The sequence below is a fragment of the Babylonia areolata genome, chromosome 14, assembly GCF_041734735.1.
Source record: "Babylonia areolata isolate BAREFJ2019XMU chromosome 14, ASM4173473v1, whole genome shotgun sequence".
NCBI lineage: Eukaryota > Metazoa > Mollusca > Gastropoda > Neogastropoda > Buccinidae > Babylonia > Babylonia areolata.
Genome location: NC_134889.1, coordinates 297,854 through 319,792, shown reverse-complemented (window position 1 = coordinate 319,792; position 21,939 = coordinate 297,854). Strand labels below are relative to the sequence as shown.

The window sequence follows — 21,939 nt, the reverse complement described above, 5'->3', positions numbered from 1 at the left end:
CTGTGTGTGTGTTTCCTGTCACCAGTAGTCGTACATGTAGACACTGTGTGTGTTTCCCTTTCACCAGTAGTCCAACATGTAGATACGTTGTGTGTGTATTTCCCTGTCACCAGTAGTCCTACATGTAGACAGTGTGTGTGTGTATGTGTTTCCTGTAACCAGTTGTCAATAGTTCTTCATGACACTATGTGTGTGTTTAGCTTTCACCAGTAGTCAGTAGTCCTACATGTAGACATTGTGTGTTTCCTGTCATCAGTAGTCAGTAGCCCTACATGTAGACACTAGGTGTGTGGTTCCTGTCACCAGTAGTCAGTTGTTCTACATGTAGACAGTGTGTGTGTTTCCCTGTCACCAGTAGTCAGTAGCCGTACATGTAGACACTATGTGTGTGTTTCCTGTCTCCAATAGTCATACATGTAGACACTGTATTTCCTGTTACCAGTAGTCAGTAGTCCTATGTGTAGACACTATGTGTGTGTTTCCCTTTCACCAGTAGTCAGTAGTTGTACATGTAGACAGTATGTGTGTTTCCCTGTCACCAGTAGTCAGTAGTTCTACATGTAGACAGTATGTGTGTTTCCCTGTCACCAGTGGTCAGTAGTCGTACATGAAGACACTATATGTGTGTTTCCTGTCTCCAATAGCCCTGCATGTAGACACTGTTTCCTGTCACCAGTAGTAAGTAGTCCTACATGTAGACGCTGTTTCCTGTCACCAGTAATCCTACATGTAGACACTATTTCCTGTCACCAGTAGTCAGTAGTCCTACATGTAGACACTGTTTCCTGTCACCAGTAGTCAATACACATACATGTAGACACTGTTTCCTGTCACCAGTAGTAAGTAGTCCTACATGTAGACGCTGTTTCCTGTCACCTGTAGTCAGTAGTCCTACATGTAGACACTATGTGTATGTTTCCCTGTCAACAGTAGTCCTACGTATAGACACAGTGTGCATTTTTCCTGTCACCTGTAGTCAGTAGTCCTACATGTAGACATTATGTGTGTCTCTCTCTGTCACCAGTAGTCAGTAGTCCTACATGTTATAAAGACACTATGTGTGTGTTTCCTGTCACCAGTAGTCAGTAGGCCAACATGTAGACACCATGTGTGTGTTTCCTGTTACTAGTTGTCCTACGTGTAGTCACTATGTGTGTATTTCCCTATCACCAGTAGTCCAACATAGTACATGTAGACAGTGTGTGTGTGTTTCCCTGTCTCCAGTAGTCAGTAGTCCTACACATAGACACCATGTGTGTGTCTCCTGTCACCAGTAGTCAGTATATCTACATGTAGACACTGTGTTTGTTTCCTGTCACCAGTAGTCAGTAGTCCTACATGTAGACACCATGTGTGTTTTTCCTGTCATCAGTAGTCAGTAGACCTACATGTAGACACCATGTGTGTGTTTCCTGTCACCAGTAGTCAGTAATCCTACATGTAGATGCTGTGTGTATTTCCCTGTTACCAGTAGTCAGTAGACCTACATGTAGACAGTGTGTGTGTGTTTCCCTGTCACCAGTAGTCCTACATGTAGACAGTGTGTGTGTGTGTTTCCCTGTCACCAGTAGTCATACATGTAGAGGGTGTGTGTGTGTTTCCCTGTCACCAGTACTGCAGTAGTCATACATGTAGAGGGTGTGTGTGTGTGTTTCCCTGTCACCAGTAGTCATACATGTAGACAGTGTGTGTGTGTTTCCCTGTCACCAGTAGTCATACATGTAGACCATGTGTGTGTGTTTCCCTGTCACCAGTAGTCATACATGTAGACAGTGTGTGTGTGTTTCCCTGTCACCAGTAGTCCTACATGTAGACAGTGTGTGTGTGTGTTTCCCTGTCACCAGTAGTCATACATGTAGACAGTGTGTGTGTGTTTCCCTGTCACCAGTAGTCATACATGTAGAGGGTGTGTGTGTGTTTCCCTGTCACCAGTAGTCATACATGTAGACAGTGTGTGTGTGTTTCCCTGTCACCAGTAGTCATACATGTAGAGGGTGTGTGTGTGTTTCCCTGTCACCAGTAGTCATACATGTAGACAGTGTGTGTGTGTTTCCCTGTCACCAGTACTGCAGTAGTCATACATGTAGAGGGTGTGTGTGTGTTTCCCTGTCACCAGTAGTCATACATGTAGAGGGTGTGTGTGTGTTTCCCTGTCACCAGTAGTCATACATGTAGACAGTGTGTGTGTGTTTCCCTGTCACCAGTAGTCATACATGTAGAGGGTGTGTGTGTGTTTCCCTGTCACCAGTAGTCATACATGTAGAGGGTGTGTGTGTGTTTCCCTGTCACCAGTAGTCATACATGTAGAGGGTGTGTGTGTGTTTCCCTGTCACCAGTAGTCATACATGTAGACAGTGTGTGTGTGTTTCCCTGTCACCAGTAGTCATACATGTAGAGGGTGTGTGTGTGTTTCCCTGTCACCAGTAGTCATACATGTAGACAGTATTTCCCTGTCAACAGTGGTGGTGGTGGTGGTGGTGTGTCCATCGAGATTGATGATGACCATCGTTGTCATCCAGATGGGGGATGGGGGGAGGGTGGTGGTGGGGTGGGGGGAAGGATGCTCATGAATCTATCTGTGAGTGCGCAGATGGCTGAATAGTCCAATCTGCGCACGAAATGTTCGCTGACAGTTGGGGCAGACAAAGACAGGCATATCATTGTCAGGGAGCTTGTTTGCCCGTGACTTTCTGGCCTGCCTCTTCTCAACAGCTGCAGCAGTCCTGTTGGCCTCGCACAACCTGGCGCCTTTGTGCACAGCAGAGCGCCATTTGTCACGGTCCACTGCAGATTCCTCCCAGGAGTCAGGGTTGATATCAAACGCTTTCAGAGAGACTTTCAGAGTATCTCTGAAGCGCTTCTTCTGACCTCCGTGTGATCTCTTCCCTTGTTGCAGCTCGCCATAGAAGAGCCTTTTGGGCAGCCGATGGTCTGGCATGCGCGCCACGTGTCCAGCCCAGCGAAGCTGGGACTGCATCAGGATGGTGAAGATGCTTGGAAGGGTGGCTTTTGCGAGCACCTCTGTGTCAGGGGTCTTGTCTTGCCACTTGATGTTCAGTAGCTTCCTGAGGCATGTTGTGTGGAAGTGGTTCAGCTTCTTGGCATGTCGTTGGTACACTGTCCAAGTTTCGCAGGCGTACAGTAGTGTGGGGAGAACTACTGCTCTGTAGACCTTTAGCTTGGTCTCAAGACTAATGCCTCTTCTGTTCCAGACATTTGCAGTGAGTCTACCAAAAGCTGCGCTTGCTCTTGCAATCCTGACGTTCACTTCATCGTCGATTGTCACATTTCGTGACAGTGTGCTGCCAAGGTATGTGAACCGCTCCACCGCACTGAGTCTCTGACCGTTGACTGTGATGTTGGGCTCAACGTAGGGTTTCCCTGGGGCTGGCTGATGGAGAACTTCAGTTTTCCTCGTGCTGATGGTAAGGCCGAAGTTCCTGCTGGCAGTGGCAAACTTGTCGACGCTGAGTTGCATGTCAGCTTCAGATCCAGGGTTGAGGGCACAATCATCAGCAAACAAAAAGTCTCTGATGATGTCTGTCATGACCTTCGTTTTTGCTTGAAGCCTTCTGAGGTTAAACAGCTTGCCATCTGTTCGGTACTTTAGGCCGATTCCAACATCGCCATCTCTGAAGGCATCAGTAAGCATTGCAGAGAACATGAGGCTGAACAGCGTTGGAGCCAGGACGCAGCCTTGCTTGACACCATTTGTGACCGCAAAAGGAGCAGATGTTTCACCATTGTCCTGGACTCGAGCCTGCATGCCTTCATGGAATTGGCTGACCAAGGAAATAAATTTCTGAGGGCATCCGTACTTGGCCATGATCTTCCACAGTCCCTCTCTACTCACGGTGTCGAAGGCCTTAGTGAGGTCGACATAGGTGGAGAACAGATCAGCATTTTGCTCCTGACATTTCTCTTGCAGCTGCCTTGCAGCAAACACCATGTCAGTGGTTCCGCGCTCTTTCCGGAATCCACATTGGCTCTCAGGCAAATGACCTTGGTCAAGGTGTGCTGTGAGGCGGTTAAGTAGGATCCTGGCAAGTATCTTGCCTGCGATGGAGAGCAAGGAAATGCCCCGATGGTTATCACAGGCTTGCCGGTTCCCCTTTCGCTTGTACAAGTGAATGATAGATGCATCTTTGAAATCCTGTGGAATCGTCTCTTCTTTCCACATGAGTGAGTACAGCTGATGAAGCTTCTCAGTCAGCACAGTGCCTCCATCCTTGTAGACCTCTGCTGGTATGGAGTCTGAGCCAGGTGCTTTGCCACTGGATAGCAGACGGATTGCTTTCTGGGTCTCAAGAAGTGTTGGCGGATCATCCAGTGCTTCGTTGGTGGGGACTTGTGGGAGACGGTCTATGGCTTCATCATTTATGGAGGAAGGGCGATTTAAGACACTGCTGAAGTGCTCAGCCCATCGTTCGAGAATGTTCTCCTTCTCGGTGATCAAGATATTCCCATCTGCACTGAGGAGGGGGGATGATCCTGAGGATGTGGGGCCGTAGACTTCTTTTAAGGCATCATAGAACCTCTTCATATCGTGCCTGTCAGCATATCCCTGGATCTCATCAGCTTTGTCACTCAGCCACTTATCCTGCATCTGGCGTAACTTTTGCTGAACAGTCCTGCGGATGTCATTGTATGCATCCTTTTTTGATGTGGACTTTGGGTTGCTCAGGTGGGCTTGATGCAGACGGCGTTTCTCATCCAGAAGCTGCTTGATTTCATCACAGTTTTCATCAAACCAGTCTTTGTGCTTTCTGGTCATGGGTCCCAGGGTCTCTGAAGCTGTACTATAGATCAGCTCACGCAGGGTCCTCCAGTCAGACTCCACATTCTGATTGTCCAGAGAGGCGGATTCCAGATGATCTTCCAGCAGCTCCACAAAGGACTGTTTGATGGTGATGCTTTTCAGCTTAGCGATGTTGAGCCGTTTTGGAGCCTTCTGGCCTTGGGGGCGTCTCTTGGGTTGGATTTGAATATTCAGCTTCGAAACTACAAGGCGATGGTCTGTCCAACACTCGGCGCCGCACATGGTCTTTGTTACACGTACATCTTGCCTATCCCTTTTCCTGATGATGACATAATTGATGAGATGCCAATGCTTTGAGCGAGGGTGCATCCATGACGTCCTGTTACGGGTAGGGAGGCAGAAAACTGTGTTGGTTATCAGCAGTTCGTGCTCTGCACAGGTCTGAAGCAAAAGCAATCCATTTGGGTTGCAGTGGCCCACACCGTGCTTTCCAATCACTCCATCCCAGGAGATGTAGTCAGAGCCAACTCTAGCATTGAAGTCCCCAAGAATGATGAGCTTGTCTGCATTAGGGATGGCAGCAATGACAGAGTGAAGGTCCTCGTAGAACTTCGCCTTCACTTCATCCGGGTTGGTCATGGTTGGGGCGTAGGCACTGACAGTGGTGAGGTGCTTCTGGCCAGATGCCAGTGGGAGTTTCATGGTCATAAGCCTATCGTTGACTCCCTTTGGGATTCCAGCTAGCTTGCTGACAAGTGCTGTTTTTACTGCAAAACCAATGCCAGCCTCACGTCGCTCTTCGCTTCCTCATCCACTCCAGAAGAAGGTGTAACCAGATCCCCGTTCACAGAGCTCGCTTCGCCTGCAAGCCGAGTCTCACTCAAGGCTGCAATGTCGATGTTGTATCTGGCGAGTTCGGATGCAACTAGTGCTGTTCTCCTTTGGGGTCTGTCCGCGTTATCTCTGTCCAGGAGAGTCCTTATGTTCCAAGCACCAATGGTGAGAGGAACGATCCTTGTTTTTTTCTTTTCTTTCTCTTTGTTTCGACCGCTGATGTAGGGTCCCCGCCAGCCGCGGTATGCTGGCCAGGGTGATATGGAGCAGGCAATTTTTAGGGCACCTTTTCTAGCCCCTTCCTCATGCCAGGGAGGTGAGCAGTGCATTCCTAAAGAGGGCTGCTCAGACGCTCAGACGGCTGCCGAGCTCCATCGCTGCTCCTGTCGACGAAGAACGACCCTATGGCCTGAGCCGCCTGCGTGCAGGTCTGCGGCTGCGACTGCCAGTGTACCCACACCTGTCGTTTCGTCGCTCGCCTGTCGCCACAGGACTTGGGGGTGATGAAATGATGAAGGATGAAAGGTCATTTTGGATGACTGATGACTTGCGCGATGAGTTTGTTTAAAGTGAAGAGGAGTAGCGCAACGTCGACCTCACTCTCTCGTCCGGGTCCACCAATTTCCAGTGGCAAGACTAAGTCGAGACGACTAGAGGATGAGCACGGATGCAGTGGATGACCAAGATATCCTTTCGGTGTCTCATCTTGCTCTCTGCACTCCACAGTGCGTTGCTGTAACCGCCTTCCTCTCCGTTGAACCGATAGGTTTCTTCCGCAGATTCTGCCAGATCCAGACTTCGCATACATGGGTAGACACACCCCGGGGGCCAACTGCGTGTGGCATGCACACAGCACAGTGGAGCTAGATGGCCGTCGGTGGCTCTCCTGAGCCGATGCCCTTTTATGGATCTCCATAAGGGTGTCTAGCCACCCGCCTCACCAGTCCCAGAAGGGAGCGGTGGAAGTGCCGGTTTAGTCGTCGGCAACCCGACCCTGAACAGGTTGTACTGGATTACAGGTTACCAGTAGCAGATCTAATGACCTGACCTGACCTGATGTAGTCAGTAGTCCTACATGTAGACACCATGTGTGTGTTTCCTGTCACCAGTAGTCAGTAGTCCTGCATGTAGATGCTGTGTGTGTTTCCCTGTTACCAGTAGTCAGTTGACCTTCATGTAGACAGTGTGTGTGTGTTTCCCTGTCACCAGTAGTCATACATGTAGAGAGTGTGTATTTCCCTGTCAACAGTAGTCAGCAGTCCTACATGTACTGATAAAGGCACTATATGTGTTTCCTGTCACCAGTAGTCAGTAGACCTACATGTAGACACTATGTGTATGTTTCCTTGTCAACAGTAGTCAGTAGTCCTACATGTACTGATGTAGGAACTTTGTGTGTTTCCTGTCACCAGTAGTCAGTAGACCTACATGTAGACACTATGTGTATGTTTCCCTGTCATCAGTAGTCCTACATGTTCTGATGTAGGCACTATGTGTGTTTCCTATCACCAGTAGTTAGTAGACCTACATGTAGACACTATGTATATGTTTTCCTGTCATCAGTAGTCAGTAGTCCTACATGTACTGATGTAGGCACTATATGTGTTTTCTGTCACCAGTAGTCAGTAGACCTACATGTAGACAGTGTGTGTGTTTCCTGTCATCAGTAGTCAGGAGACTACATGTAGACATTGTGTGTGTTTCCCTGTCACCAGTAGTCAGTAGAACTACATGTAGGCACTATGTGTTTCCTGTCACCAGTAGTCAGTAGACCTACACGTAGGCACTATGTGTTTCCTGTCACCAGTAGTCAGTAAACCTACATGTAGACAGTTTGTATGTTTCCCTGTCACCAGTAGTGAACAGACCTACATGTAGACACTGTGTGTCTCCAGGTCCTGTGGTGCCCAAAGGCCGCTTTGGTCATGTGGCGGCGGTTGCCCGGGGCAACCTGATGCTGGTGGTCGGGGGATACTCTGGTCAGGTGCTGGACGATCTGATGGTCTACAAGGTGCCCTCTGCCATCGCTCCTCCAAAGGTCAGGGCCTGTTGCCTAATTTACTGTGCTGGCTTTGCTGACTCAGCTCTGTAAACAAAGTCAGTCTGTGTGTGTGTGTGTGTGTGTGTGTGTATGCGTTGGTGTGTGTGTGTGTGTGTGTGTGTGAAACTAAAGTGTGAAACTTTAATGTCAGAATTTTTCTCAGAAAACACAAGCTGTTTGGGAAGCAAACTTCTCAGGATGGTAGGTATGCATGAATCCATTGCAGTTATTACTGTCAATGCACCATACATGTGCCAAGAGGGGTCCAAGGAAGAAATATTGTTGATGTTAAAGTAATGTTGATGTTAAAGTGTTATTGATGTTGTTGAAGTGATGTTGAGGTGATGATGTTGAAGTGTTGTTGATGTGTTGTTCACTTGTTGTTGATGTTGAAGTAATAATAATAATAATAATAATGGTATTTTGGTGTCATATACTGTACCATGTCAAACTGATGCAAACTAGGCCTATTGGTTTGCTCTGCTTGGCCAAATTTCGCGCGGCTAACAGTGAAAAGACGGGCCCGCCCGCTCTCAGCCAATCAAACGCCTCTAAAAGCTGTAAGCGCTGAATCATTCCTTTGGCCAAGGCTCTCCACGCCATCTTGTCAGGTTTACGCTCTGTCTCGTCTTACGCTTTTTTTGGCTATTAAGCGTATTCATTTGGCCTTATTTTGCTGCATGCGGCTTGTGTTTATTGTATTCTTACATTCTGTGTACTCGATTCGACTCGGCACCCTCGATTCGTTCGTTTTTTTCTGCCTCTAAGTCTTCTTCTTCTTTGCGTTCGACAGCTACGCAGTTTGCCTCTAAGTCGATCCTGTCTTTCCTTTCTCTTTTGGGGGTCGGATTTTCACTGGGTGCCTAAGCGCGGGTTCCATGCCTCGTGTGCCATACCACGAAGGCAGGGATCATGATGCTGGGACTGAGACTCGGCAAGAGACTCTCCCAGGCCCGGAGCTCATGATTCCTCCCGATACGGACCGCGGCGATGCGTCGTTAGACGCTGATCGCGGAGGCGACTTTCGTACCAGTAAAACGGTCATGAAGGGGACCGGGGGGAAAGAGGTACGAGCGTCGCCTCCCGAGGTGTCCCAGCGCGAGGCAGGGAGAGGGGGGAATGGCAAGTCCTCTCCTGGCTTTGGGGACTCGCAGCTAGGCGCGAACTCCCAAGGGGAGTAGTTACCCCCATTCTACCCGTACTGGGGTGCACCTATGGTGCACGCTGGGTTGCCGGGAGTACCAAGGGCCAGCCCCTTGTCCGCTCCCCACCTGACCCAACCCAGCACATCTCACAGGGTGACACACGCAGCCCCAACAAGTGGGATCGACTTCTTGTCGGTCAGGTCGAGCTCCTCGACCAATATTGCCACTCTGTCCACAAATCGGGCCTCTGTCAACCCACAGGTGACCTCCACGGTCAGGACCGACGGCGGCTGAGGGGCCCTACTCGGCCCGGGGGAGCCTGCGGTTCCCATCTGCCCAGCCCTCGGTCCTACAGTGAGTCTAGTGGGTGTTTGTCCCCTCACAGCACTCGTGGGTCCCTCTTGCATCCAGGGACGCCCTCTCTGAAAAGAGGTGGCACCCACCATCCCAAGCATGGTTGGACCTACGGTCCACACGCTCCCCACCCGCTTCAGGTGTCAAGGACATAACAGCGGTGGCCAAGGTCCCAGCTCGGGATCGTCCCAGCTCATCCCGCTGGGCTGACCACAGCTCACAGGATGCCCCAGTGGGTACATCCACTTGGGATGGCACCCAGCAGGGGATGGACTGCGAACAAGAGTGGGAGCCCCTGTCTTCGGATGAGGACGAACAAGCAGATGAGCACTCTTCGCCCACATCCCAGGGGGGACAGATTGAGCCCGCGCCTCCCTAGGGACCAGCCTGAACCAAACTCGGACTTTGCCGAGCTCGAACTGACCCTCCCCAATAGGGTCACGTATGCCGAATCAGTCCCTCAGGCTACTTTGTTACCCTTGACCCTCCTAACGCCATGTGACTCTAACTCCAGAACCACAAGGCGACTCAGGGTGCCAGAAATGGTGCAGGAATGGCTTAATAAGCCAGCCCGCACTGTCAGGGGTGCTGCTTCCATCCCTCCTCCAGGCAGGGAGTCCCTCTCTGCCCCGGGTGCCTTTTCCCTGGGAAAGTTCCTTAAAGATTCCTCCAAGGGAGGGGTGTGGTCCTGGTACACACAGGACCACCCTGCCTACAGCGAAGCAGAGCCCTCCGCACAGGACAGGATGTTGGTCTCACAGCACCTTCCCCACTTCAGCTACCCTATCCTTTAAAACGTTAGCAGAGGGGGACAAATTGGCCCGCCGCTGCCTCCTCGAGGTTTCCACAGCTTACACCTTCTTCGACGCGTTCCTCCACAGGGCCAGTGAGCTGTGGGAACAGCGTCCGGTTAATCAGGACACGGGGTCTCCTTCCTCTGTCCCGCCTGGCCTCTTCACCGACCAGAGGTTAAACGCTTTTTGCAATAGAGTAGCCTCTGGTCTCACGGCAGCTGCAGACACAGCTACCAGCCTTCACTTCAATACTGTGCTAGTGCGGCGTGATGCCATTCTCAGCCTCTCTAACATTCCTGTAGAGAAGAGGGCTGCCCTGTGGTCCATCCCAGCACAGCAGCACTCCCTCTTCGGCCAGTATGCGCCCCATTTTGTCAGCCACAGGGCAGAGACAAACAGGGAGGTGGCCTCAGAGACAAACAGGGAGGTGGCCTCAAACAGGGAAGTGGCCTCAGAGACAAACAGGGAGGTGGCCTCAGAGACAAACAGGGAGGTGGCCTCATATTTGGCCCACACCCCTCAGGGGCTCCAGGGTTCTATGCCATTGAAGAGACCGGCCACCAGGGCCCCTCCATATACCACGCTGCCTAAGTCAAAGCAGCGTGTGCAGAATCAGCGGCAGAGGAATAAACCACCTTTTATGTCCGTCCAAGCCGACCGGCCATGCCCAAGGCCAGAAGGCAGCACCCCCAATGACTGGGCCCCGATTCAGCATCGCCAGTCGTTCAGCCCCTCCAAGTAGGAAACTTGTCCCGGCATGCACATCAGTGGTGTGCTCTGGGACTCAATGACGGGATTATATTGGTGCTAGAGTCGGGGTACATGCTGCCTTGGGCGGAGGACCGCCCCCCTCTAAGATCCACTCCTCCTCCTTAGGTGCCCAGCTCGACGGAGCAGGAGAGCATCCTAGAAAAAGAGATATCGCACCTACTCCTCATAGGGGCTATATCTCAACTCTCAGACCCGGGCCCCGGTTTTTATGGCTGGTTCGTGATTCCAAAGGTCTCGGGAGGGTGGAGACCAGTTTTGGACTTGTCCCCCCTCAACAAATTCCTCCCCAAAATCAAATTCAAGATGGACACACAGGCACAGATTCGGGAGACCATCCAACAAGGCGGTTGGGCTACCTCTATCGATCTGGAAGATGCTTATTTTCATATACTCATCCATTCGGCATCCCGTCGGTACCTGAGGTTCGTGTGGAGGGACAAGGTGTTCCAGTTCCTGGCCCTCCCATTTGGTCTGTCCCTTGCCCCTTTCCTGTTTACCAAGGTGGTGTGGGAATTGGGGTCCGTCGTCCGCTCGGAATCAATTTGTCTCTGTGTGTACCTGGACGACTGGCTTATCCTGGCCCAGTCGCAGGCCCTGTGCCTGAGTCATACGGCCAGACTTCTAGACCTTTGCTCCCAACTGGGCTTCCTCATGGACCAGGAGATATGCGATCTGTCCCCAAGTCAGTCCTTCGACTTCTTAGGGATAAGATTCGACACGCGGTCCATGATAGTCTCTCTGGCGCCAGATTGCTGGGACCGTCTGGCAGGCCTCCTCAGCCACTCCTCCCAAGATTCAGCGCGGACACTTTCTTCCCTCTTGGGCATGATGGAGTCTACGGCACCTCTCATTCCCCTGGGCAGGGTTCTCAAGCGCCCTCTCCAGAGGGCACTGAGGTTACGCCGGTCCCAGAGCACTCAGCCATGGGATACCCAGATATGTCTGGGCGAGTGGTTCCTCGAGGTGACATCAGAGTGGTTAATCACCCCTCTTCGGACACAGGGGGTGCCCATACCCCCACCTACTCTTCAGGTGGCACTCTTCACAGATGCCTCCTCCCTGGGCTGGGGAGCCCACATGGACTCATTCCATGCAGCAGGGACTTGGTCCCCGGAGGAGCGCCTATGCCACATCAATGTTCTGGAACTGGAGGCAGTTCGCAGGGCTCTCCTGCACTTCATGGGGGAGGCCACTGGCAAGACCATCCGCTTGTTCATGGACAAGACGACGGTCACATGTTATGTGAACAAATGGTGGGGGGGGGAGCGCACTCGGCAGACCTCTCCCTGCGGACCGAGGCTCTCCTCCGTTGGTGCCACAGCAAGGGCATTGCACTTTCAGCGAGACACTTAGCAGGAAAAGCCAACATCTTGGCAGATGCTCTCAGCAGGTCCAAGAGTGTCATACGCACAGAGTGCACCCTGGACAAGGACAGCCTTCAGGGGGTGTGGGAACAGTGGTTTCGGCCGATGGTGGACCTTGTTCAACAAGAGACTTCCCACTTATGTCTCTTCGGTTGCCGACCCAGAAGCGTGGGCAGTGGATGCTCTCTCTCTAGACTGGAGCAGTCTGATTGCCTCCGCGTTTCCTCCCTTTCCAATTCTGTCCAAGGTGATACGGAAAGACAGATTGGAACGCCCGCAGCTGATCCTCATTGCACCGAAATGGCCAGCCCAGACCTGGTTTCCGGACCTTCAGTCCCTGACACATGTTTCCACCCCTGGAACTTGAAACCAAATCTCATCTGCTGAGGCAGCCTCGCTCGGGCATTCCTCATTCCAATCCTCAACTGCTCCACCTGCACGCATGGCTGCTGTGCAGTCGGAACTGTCAGCATCACCATTGAAGTCCTCGACTCCTCGGTCGGCCTCTGTGTTGGCTGCGCTGACCCAGGGGTGTGCCTCCTCTGACCTCCTCTCCATAGTCACCAGAGCAAGGAGGCAGGGAACGGAGACTTTGTATGACTTTCGCTGGAAGAAATGGTTGCGGTGGTGTACAGCTCAGGGCATTCCCCCTACGAACCCTACGAGCATGCAGCTGGCCAACTTTCTGGCTCACTGCTCCTCGGTTCTCATCCTGTCTGCTAGTTCTGTGCGAGGGTACAGGTCTGCCATCTGTACCACAATTCAAACAGATAGGTGGTCCCGCTTTTGAAGCGGATTTCCTGCTCAGAGAGGTGGCTAGGGGTGCCCCTCTGAAGGAAGCTAGAAACCCCAGAAGAGTGCCCCTCTGGGACTTGTTCCTGGTGCTGGATTTCATTCGAAAACAGCCCTTCAAGCCATTGGGGACTATTCCTTTTTGACATCCTCGCCCTCAAGACCACTTTCCTTCTGTGGCTGGCCACAGGCCGTCGTAGAGGTGAACTGCATGGTCTTAGTGGAATGCCACAAGATCTGGCCTTCCACAGAGATGGTTCCATCACTATTCATTTTCTTCCAGAGTTTTCTGGCTAAGAACCAAGACCCTGAGGTTCCTTCCCCCTCTCTGAGGGTCAGACCTTTGTCTGATATTCTTGCCCAAGATGATGATGATAGGCATCTCTGCCCTGTTCGGTGTCTCAAATATTATTGGGATAGGTCTCGCCATAGGCGTTCTTCTCAGAGGCGTCTGCTCATCTCCCTCAATGAGAATTACAAGAAAGACATCGCTGCAGGCACCATTTCCCGCTGGGTTTCCCAAGTCATTCGTAGAGCCTACTCTCATGCACACAGGGATATCAGCTGTCTTCATCCCAGAGCACATGAAGTGCGGGCCATAGCTACTTCGGCTGCTTTCCAGCACTCAGTGCCAACGCAGCATGTCTTGGAGGCAGCCTTCTGGTGGTCTGAGAATCCCTTCATCAACTTCTATCTCAGGAATTTCCGTATGACCAGAGCTGACGGTTCCAAGGGGATTTCCTTTGTCGCGGCTAACACTGCCGTCTCAGTTACAAGGGCTCCCCATACAAACCAGTAGGCGTTGCCCTCCTCCATTTGCTTTAAATTCTGCATCAGTTTGACATGGTACAGTATATGACACCAAAAGGAGGAGTTTGTATTATACTCCATGTTTGGTGTTACATATACTTACCATGTCAAACTCGAATGCCCGCCCGTCCGTCCCCGCGTCTCCGCTGTGGTTCTCATGGGGCATTTTCTTCGATGGCCACGGAATGATTCAGCGCTTATAGCTTTTAGAGGCATTTGATTGGCTGAGAGTGGGCAGGCCCGTCTTTTCATTGTTAGCCGCGCGAAATTTGGCCAAGCAGAGCAAACCAATAGGCCTAGTTTGCATCAGTTTGACATGGTAAGTATATGTAACACCAAACATGGAGTATAATACAAACTCCTCCTTTATATAGCGCTGAATCTTGTGCAGAGACAAATCAAAGCTCTTACGCAGGAATAATTCACACGCATGCAAAATTCTAAAACTGGAGAAACTGAAGACAAGGAAGAGGCAGGGAAGGGAGGCTATTTTGGGAAGAGGTGGGTTTTAAGGCCAGACTTGAAAGAACTGAGTGTGGAGACTTGACGAAGCGAAAGAGGAAGTTCATTCCAATTGCAAGATCCAGAGACAGAGAAAGAACGGCGGCCAACAGTCGAGTGTTTGAATCTGGGTATGCGTAAACAGAGTGGATCCGAAGCTGATTGTAGTAAGTGAGATGGAGTGTAGATGTGAAGGCAGCCACAGAGATAGGAAGGGGCAGATTTGTGAATACATTTATAACATAGAGTGCTGATCTTGTACTTTATTCTGTGTGAGACAGGGAGCCTGTGGAGATGCTGCAGAAGAGGAGTGATGTGCTCAGATCTTTTCTTTCTGAGGACGAGTCGGGCAGCAGAGTTCTGTATGCGCTGAAGGGACTGAATCAATGAAGCAGGAAAACCAGACAATAGAGAATTAGTTACAGTAGTCAAGGCGAGAGAGAATGAGAGAAATGACAAGTCTAGATGTTGCGTCAATGGACAGATATTTCTGGATGGAACTAATGCACCGCAATTGACAGTAGCAGGATTGACATGTCTGACTGATAAATTTTTGCATGGACAGTGTGTTGTCAAGGACAATGCCAAGGTTCTTGACTGAACTGGAAAGAGGGAAAGTGTTGTTGATGTTGAAGTTTAAGTGTTGTTGATGGTGAAGTGTTGAAGTTGAAGTGTTATTGATGTTGAAATGTTGATGTTGAAGTGTTGTTGATGTCAAATGTTGATGCTGAAGTGTTGTTGATGTTAAAGTGTTGATGTTTCAGGGGGAGAGGCAGAGGGAAGAGGACCACTGTGAGCGCTACAGGATACGGATGCTGTGTCTAGATGACCCAGAGTGTGTCTTCTGCAACAACGGCTCCTTGTTGGAGGGAGTGTGCTGTGTGCATCGCTCCCATGCTGAGGTCAGCAATTTTTCTCTTTCTCATCTGCCTTAACATGCTTTTCTTTTCTTATTATCAGTATTTTGTATTGTGAAGTAAACAGACTACAAGGAGAAAGTCTCGACAAACTTAAGATTTGATTAAGATTCTGTGAGAGGGAGGGAGAAGGAGAGGTGTGGACAACTGGTGCTGTTATTGCAGCAGAGGAGTGGTGGTGTTGTGTTGTGAATGAACATCATGTGTCATTGATTAAGATTCTGTTACAGGGAAGGAGTGTCAGAGGGGAGTGGTGGTGTGTGGTGATGTGAGAGGGGAGTGGTGGTGTGTGGTGATGTGAGAGGGGAGTGGTGGTGTGTGGTGATGTGGTGATGTCAGAGGGGAGTGGTGGTGTGTGGTGATGTGAGAGGGGAGTGGTGGTGTGTGCTGATGTGGTGATGTGAGAGGGGAATGGTGGTGTGTGGTGATGTGGTGATGTGAGAGGGGAGTGGTGGTGTGTGGTGATGTGAGAGGGGAGTGGTGGTGTGTGGTGATGTGGTGATGTCAGAGGGGAGTGGTGGTGTGTGCTGATGTGGTGATGTCAGAGGGGAGTGGTGGTGTGTGGTGATGTCAGAGGGGAGTGGTGGTGTGTGGTGATGTCAGAGGGGAGTGGTGGTGTGTGCTGATGTGGTGATGTCAGAGGGGAATGGTGGTGTGTGGTGATGTGGTGATGTCAGAGGGGAGTGGTGGTGTGTGGTGATGTCAGAGGGGAGTGGTGGTGTGTGCTGATGTGGTGATGTCAGAGGGGAATGGTGGTGTGTGCTGATGTGGTGATGTCAGAGGGGAATGGTGGTGTGTGCTGATGTGGTGATGTCAGAGGGGAATGGTGGTGTGTGGTGATGTCAGAGGGGAGTGGTGGTGTGTGGTGATGTGAAGGGGAGTGGTGGTGTGTGGTGATGTGAAGGGGAGTGGTGGTGTGTGGTGATGTCAGAGGGTGGTGGTGGTGTGAGGTGATGTGAGAGGGGAGTGGTGGTGTGTGGTGTGAGAGGGGAGTGGTGGTGTGTGGTGTGAGAGGGGAGTGGTGGTGTGTGGTGATGTGAGAGGGGAGTGGTGGTTTGTGGTGATGTCAGAGGGGAGTGGTGGTGTGTGGTGATGTCAGAGGGGAGTGGTGGTGTGTCCACAGCTGTGCACCAAGGGGGATGTGCAGGACTCCCCAGACCGCTGTCCAGGTATCTGTCCGGCGCTGCACACCTGTGGGGCCTGCGTCAGCCATGGGCGTGGCGCCAATCTGACTCTCACATCCGCCCCACGCCAACAACGCATCCACAGTCAGCAGTGCAGCTGGTGTGTTAAGGAGGCCACCTGCCAGACACGATCAGGTCAGTGTGTGTGTGTGTGTGTGTGTGTGTGTGTGTGTGTGTGTGTTTGTTTGTGTGTGTGTGTGTGGTTTTTCTTGTTGTTGTAGTTACAGACTCCAAGGGCACATGGCTTAGATGTGGTTATGGTTGTTATGGGTTACAGACCCCAAGAGCACATGTCCCAAATGTGTTGGTGGTGGTTGTTGTTGGCTACAGACCCCAAGGGGACATGTCCCAAATGTGGTGCTTGTTGCTGTTGTGGGTTACAGACCCCAAGGGCACATGACCTAGATGTGGTTGCTGTTGTGGGTTACAGACCCCAAGGGCACATGACCTAGATGTGGTTGCTGTTGTGGGTTACAGACCCCAAGGGCACATGACCTAGATGTGGTGTTTGTTGTTATGGGTTACAGACCCCAAGGGCACATGACCAAAATGTGGTGTTTGTTGTGGGTTACAGACCCCAAGGGCACATGACCTAGATGTGGTGTTTGTTGTTATGGGTTACAGACCTCAAGGGCACATGACCAAAATGTGGTGTTTGTTGTGGGTTCAGACCCCAAGGGCACATGACCAAGATGTGGTGTTTGTTGTGGGTTTATAGACCCCAAGGGCACATGTCCTAGATGTGGTTGTTGTGGGTTACAGACCCCAAGGGCATGTGTCCTAGATGTGTTTGTTGTTATTGATTGGTTGATTAATATGGATACTTATATAGCGCCTATCCTCGGTTGGAGACCAAGCTCTGAGCGCTTTACAAACACGGGGTCATTTGCACAACAGGCTGCCTACCTGGGTAGAGCCAACTGATGGCTGCCATTGGGTGCTCATCATCCATTTCCTGTGTCATTTAATCAGATTTCAGGCACGCACACAAAAATACACTCAGACAAACATGTATTGATGTAACATTTAACATTTTATGTGTATGACCTTTTTGTTTATTTACCTCGCCATGTAGGCAGCCATACTCCGTTTTCGGGGGTGTACATGCTGGGTATGTTCTTGTTTCCATAACCCACCGAACACTGACATGGATTACAGGATCTTTAACATACGTATTTGATCCTCTGCGTGCATATATACATGAAGGGGGTTCAGGCACTGGCAGGTCTGCACATATGTTGACCTGGGAGATTGGAAAAATCTCCACCCTTTACCCACCAGGCGCCACCGAGATTCGAACAGGGGACCCTCAGATTGACAGTCCAACGCTTTAACCATTCGGTTGTTGTGTCCGTCATGGGTTACAGACCCCAAAGGCACGTGTCCTAGATGTATTTGTAGTTGTGGGTTACAGACTCAAAGGGCACGTGTCCTCGATGTGGTTGTTGTTGTGGATTACAGACCCCAAGGGCACGTGTCCTTGATGTGGTTGTTGTTGTGGGTTACAGACCCCAGGAGCATGTGTCCTTGCTGTGGGTTGTTGTTGTGGGTTACAGACCCCAAGGTCAGGCGTCCTCGATGTAGTGTTTGTTGTTGTGGGTTACAGACCCCAAGGTCAGGTGTCCTCGATGTGGTGTTTGTTGTTGTGGGTTACAGACCCCAAGGTCAGGTGTCCTCGATGTAGTGTTTGTTGTTGTGGGTTATAGACCCCAAGGTCAGGTGTCCTCGATGTGGTGTTTGTTGTTGTGGGTTACAGACCCCAAGAGCACATAACCTAGGTGTGTTTGTCATAGGTTACAGACCCCAAGGGCATATGTCCAAGATGTGTTTGTTGTTGCTGTGGATTACAGACCCCAAGGGCACGTGTCCTAGATATGTTTGTTGTTGCTGTGGGTTAAAGACCCCAAGGGCATGTGTCCTCAGTGTGGTTGTTGTTGTTGTGGGTTAATAATAATGATAATAATGGTATTTATATAGCGCTGAATCTTGTGCATAGACAAATCAAAGTGTTTTCGCACCAGTCATTCACAGTCAAACCCTCAAAGTGCTGGATATAATAAAACATACATACAGAAATCATGCTTAAAACAAAAGGATAGTTTGCCTCCGCTACCTGTGCTCTGATTTGGGGCATTTGTATGCTTATCAGTAAGAATAAATAGGTAAACCTATATATTTTTGGAAAGTACAGTGAATGGAGAATCAGATAAAAGTAAGAAAAAGGCTGTACCTTGTATGTAGTTGGAGATATTCCATAGGATATAATTAACAAATTTTGCACACTTGTTTTCCAAAAACGTCAACCACAATGTTTATAGGTATTTTCACATCATTTACAGAGTCAAAATCTCAAAATTGGAATTAAACTGTACAAAAAATGTTCTGGCTGCAGAATCATGATATGAATATAACTGAAACAATGAAATTATAAGTATTGTATTATTTGTTTGAGACACACCCACCGACGCCACGCACACGCACATCTACAATACTTTATGCAATCACATGCAAAAACAGAAATAAATGTTTTCTTTTAGCTCATGTTGCTTTCAAAAGCAGCAAGAATGCTTGAAATCAAAGTAATTTCCAGTTTTCTATCTTGATTTGGTCAAGAAATCGCAATAGATCCATGCCTAACCCACTTTACCACCCCTCTCCACCCCCATCACCCACCCCCCAGTTTTTGTAGCTGGAGACACAAAACTGAATGAACAACAAGCAAGCCAGCATGCCCAAGTGTCAAAATAACAAAGCCGTTTTCACCAGAATCCCTGTCAGCAAATGAATCATCACTGGTGACAAGGTCACTCATTTCCTGAGCTTTGTCAACTTCAGTGTGACTCATTGTTTACAAAAGTAAGAAGATCTGGACTTGTAAACTCGATCAAAGTTTGTGCAAACACAAGCAGGGAGGCTGCTGAGCATAGCTGTACGATGTTGGACCTTATGTAAACAGAGCCACGATCGTGGCCCATCGCACTTCACCGGGAAAGCCACGATCGTGGCTCATCGCGCTCTCCGGGTTAAGGCCAGACTTGAAAGAGCTGAGTGTGGAGACTTGACGAAGCGAAAGAGGAAGTTCATTCCAATTGTAAGCTCCAGAGACAGAGAAAGAACAGCGGCCAACAGTCGAGAGTTTGAATCTGGGTATGTGTAAACAGAGTGGATCTGATGCTGATCGTAGTGAGCGAGATGGAGTGTAGAGGTGAAGGCAGCCACAGAGATAGGAAAGGGCTGATTTGTGAATACATTTATAACATAGAGTGTTGATCTTGTACTTTATTCTGTGTGAGACAGGGAGCCAGTAGAGATGTTGCAGAAGAGGAGTGATGTGCTCAGATCGTTTCTTTCTGAGGACGAGTCGGGCAGCAGAGTTTTGTATGCGCTGAAGGGACCGAATGGATGAAGCAGGCAAACCAGACAATAAAGAGTTACAGTAGTCAAGGCGAGAGAGAATGAGAGAAACGACAAGTCTAGATGTTGTGTCTATGGACAGATATTTCTGGATGGAACTAATGCACCGCAATTGACAGTAGCAGGATTGACATGTCTGACTGATAAATTTTTGCATGGACAGTGTGTTGTCAAGGACAACGCCGAGGTTCCTGACTGAACTGGAAAGAGGGATGGATGTACTGCCAAGTTTGTGTCAATTGTGATGGAAGAGAGTTTTTGTTTAGTTCTTATGATCATTGCTTCGGTTTTGTCCATGTTCAATTGTAACTCATTTAGAGTCGTCCAATAATGAATGTCCAGGAAGTTTCTGGATGTTTCTTGCAAGAGTGACGACAGTTTTTTGGCGGTATCACTCTTCTGGAGTTGAGTGTCATCAGCATAATAATGATGACTGACATTATGGTGGTTGATAATTTCAGCCAGAGGAGCAATGTACAGTGTGAAGAGCACTGGGCCTAAAACAGATCCCTGTGGGACTCCATGTTCAGTTTTAAAAGGGTTCAGACTGGAAATTATCAACAATGACAGACTGGAATTGATCAGTGAGATAAGATTTGAACCAGTTTAGAACAGTGCCGTTGATACCAAAGGTAAAATGAAGACAGGAAAGAAGGATTGAATGTCTATCGCGTCAAAGGCGGTTGAAAAGTCGAAAAGAGTGAGAGTGGAGATCTGTCCTGAGTCAGACGCTAGCAGTAGGTTATTCAGGATGTGGAGGAGAGTGGTTTCGGTGCTGTGGTCAGCACGATAGGCAGACTGAAATAAGTGGATGAGATTGTTGAAACAAAGGTGATTGTTGAGCTGCTTCAGCTTTTTCAAGGAGTTTGGACAGGAATGGAAGATTAGAAGCTGGTTAATAGTTTTTCAAAATGTTTGTGTCAAGGTTGGATTTCTTCAGAAGAGGCTGGACGATTGCAGTTTTGAAAGTGGATGGAAACGTTCCAGTGAGAAGGGATGAGTTGACAATATTGGTGATTGTGGGGAGAAGCTATGAGACACACCGGGAAAAGACAGAGGCTGGTATAGGATCGAGCTCACAGGATTTTATTGTCATTTCTTTCAGGATTTCATGGACTTCTGTTTCAGTTAATGGATTAAGAAATGGAGAGGAGTGCCATTGAATTGAGGATCAGGATGAGCAAGTTGGAAAGACATTTGGTCTAAGATGATACGAATAGTTTGGACTTTGTCAAAAAAGAAAGAGGAGAAGACATTAGGGAGTACATTCAAAGTGTAGGCAGAAGGAAGAGGAGTCATGTTTGCAGTACCGAGAAGATTTGACATGATAGAGTAAAGAGATGTGGCATCCAGAACTTGAGAAGAAAAGAAGTTTGTCTTCACTGATGAGATCATATGTTTGACTTTATTTGTTTTTGGAAGATTTTCAAACTTTCAGTTTTGTTGATCGCCATCGCCTTTCCAATTGGTGACGTTTGCGTTTTGCAAGTCGAATGTCTTGTGTGTACCATGGGGCAGAAGGTCTATCAGGGAGCATGCGGGTAGTGGGGGGTGAATGTTCATCCAGCAGTTGAGAGAGGACAGTGTTGTAATGTGTAGAGACGTCAATGTGGGAAGAAATTTTGGAAAGGCTTTCAGCAGCTTGAGAAGAAAAAGTGTTTATGTTGATGGATTTCAGGTTGCGACGAGTAACGGATTTTTTGGTTCTGGTAGGTTTGGAAATATTAAGCAAGAATATGACAGCAGATGCCCTAGATGTAGTGTTTGTTCTTGTGGGTTACAGATCCCAAGGGCACATGTCCTAGATGTGGTGTTTGTTTTTGTGGGTTACAGACCCCAAGGGTACATGTCCTAGATGTGTTTGTTTTTGTGGGTTACAGACCCCAAGGGCACATGTCCTAGATGTGGTGTTTGTTTTTGTGGGTTTCAGACCCCAAGGGCACATGTCCTAGATGTGTTTGTTTTTGTGGGTTTCAGACCCCAAGGGCACATGTCCTAGATGTGTTTGTTTTTGTGGGTTACAGACCCCAAGGGCACATGTCCTAGATGTGGTGTTTGTTTTTGTGGGTTTCTGACCCCAAGGGCACATGTCCTAGATGTGGTGTTTGTTTTTGTGGGTTACAGACCCCAAGGGCACATGTCCTAGATGTGGTGTTTGTTTTTGTGGGTTTCAGACCCTAAGGGCACATGTTCTAGATGTGGTGTTTGTTTTTGTGGGTTTCAGACCCTAAGGGCACATGTTCTAGATGTGGTGTTTGT

General features: G+C 49.4%; 1 protein-coding gene across 1 annotated transcript in view; it reads left to right on the top strand.

The window, feature by feature from the left end:
- The window catches only part of LOC143289705 (multiple epidermal growth factor-like domains protein 8), a 150,079-nt gene that overhangs the window by 22,551 nt on the left and 105,589 nt on the right, over positions 1–21,939 (top strand). The window contains exons 4-6 of the mRNA XM_076598755.1: positions 7,489–7,631; positions 14,930–15,067; positions 16,206–16,401. Coding sequence (XP_076454870.1) covers positions 7,489–7,631; positions 14,930–15,067; positions 16,206–16,401 — 477 coding nt within the window. The remainder of the gene's footprint in view (positions 1–7,488; positions 7,632–14,929; positions 15,068–16,205; positions 16,402–21,939) is intronic.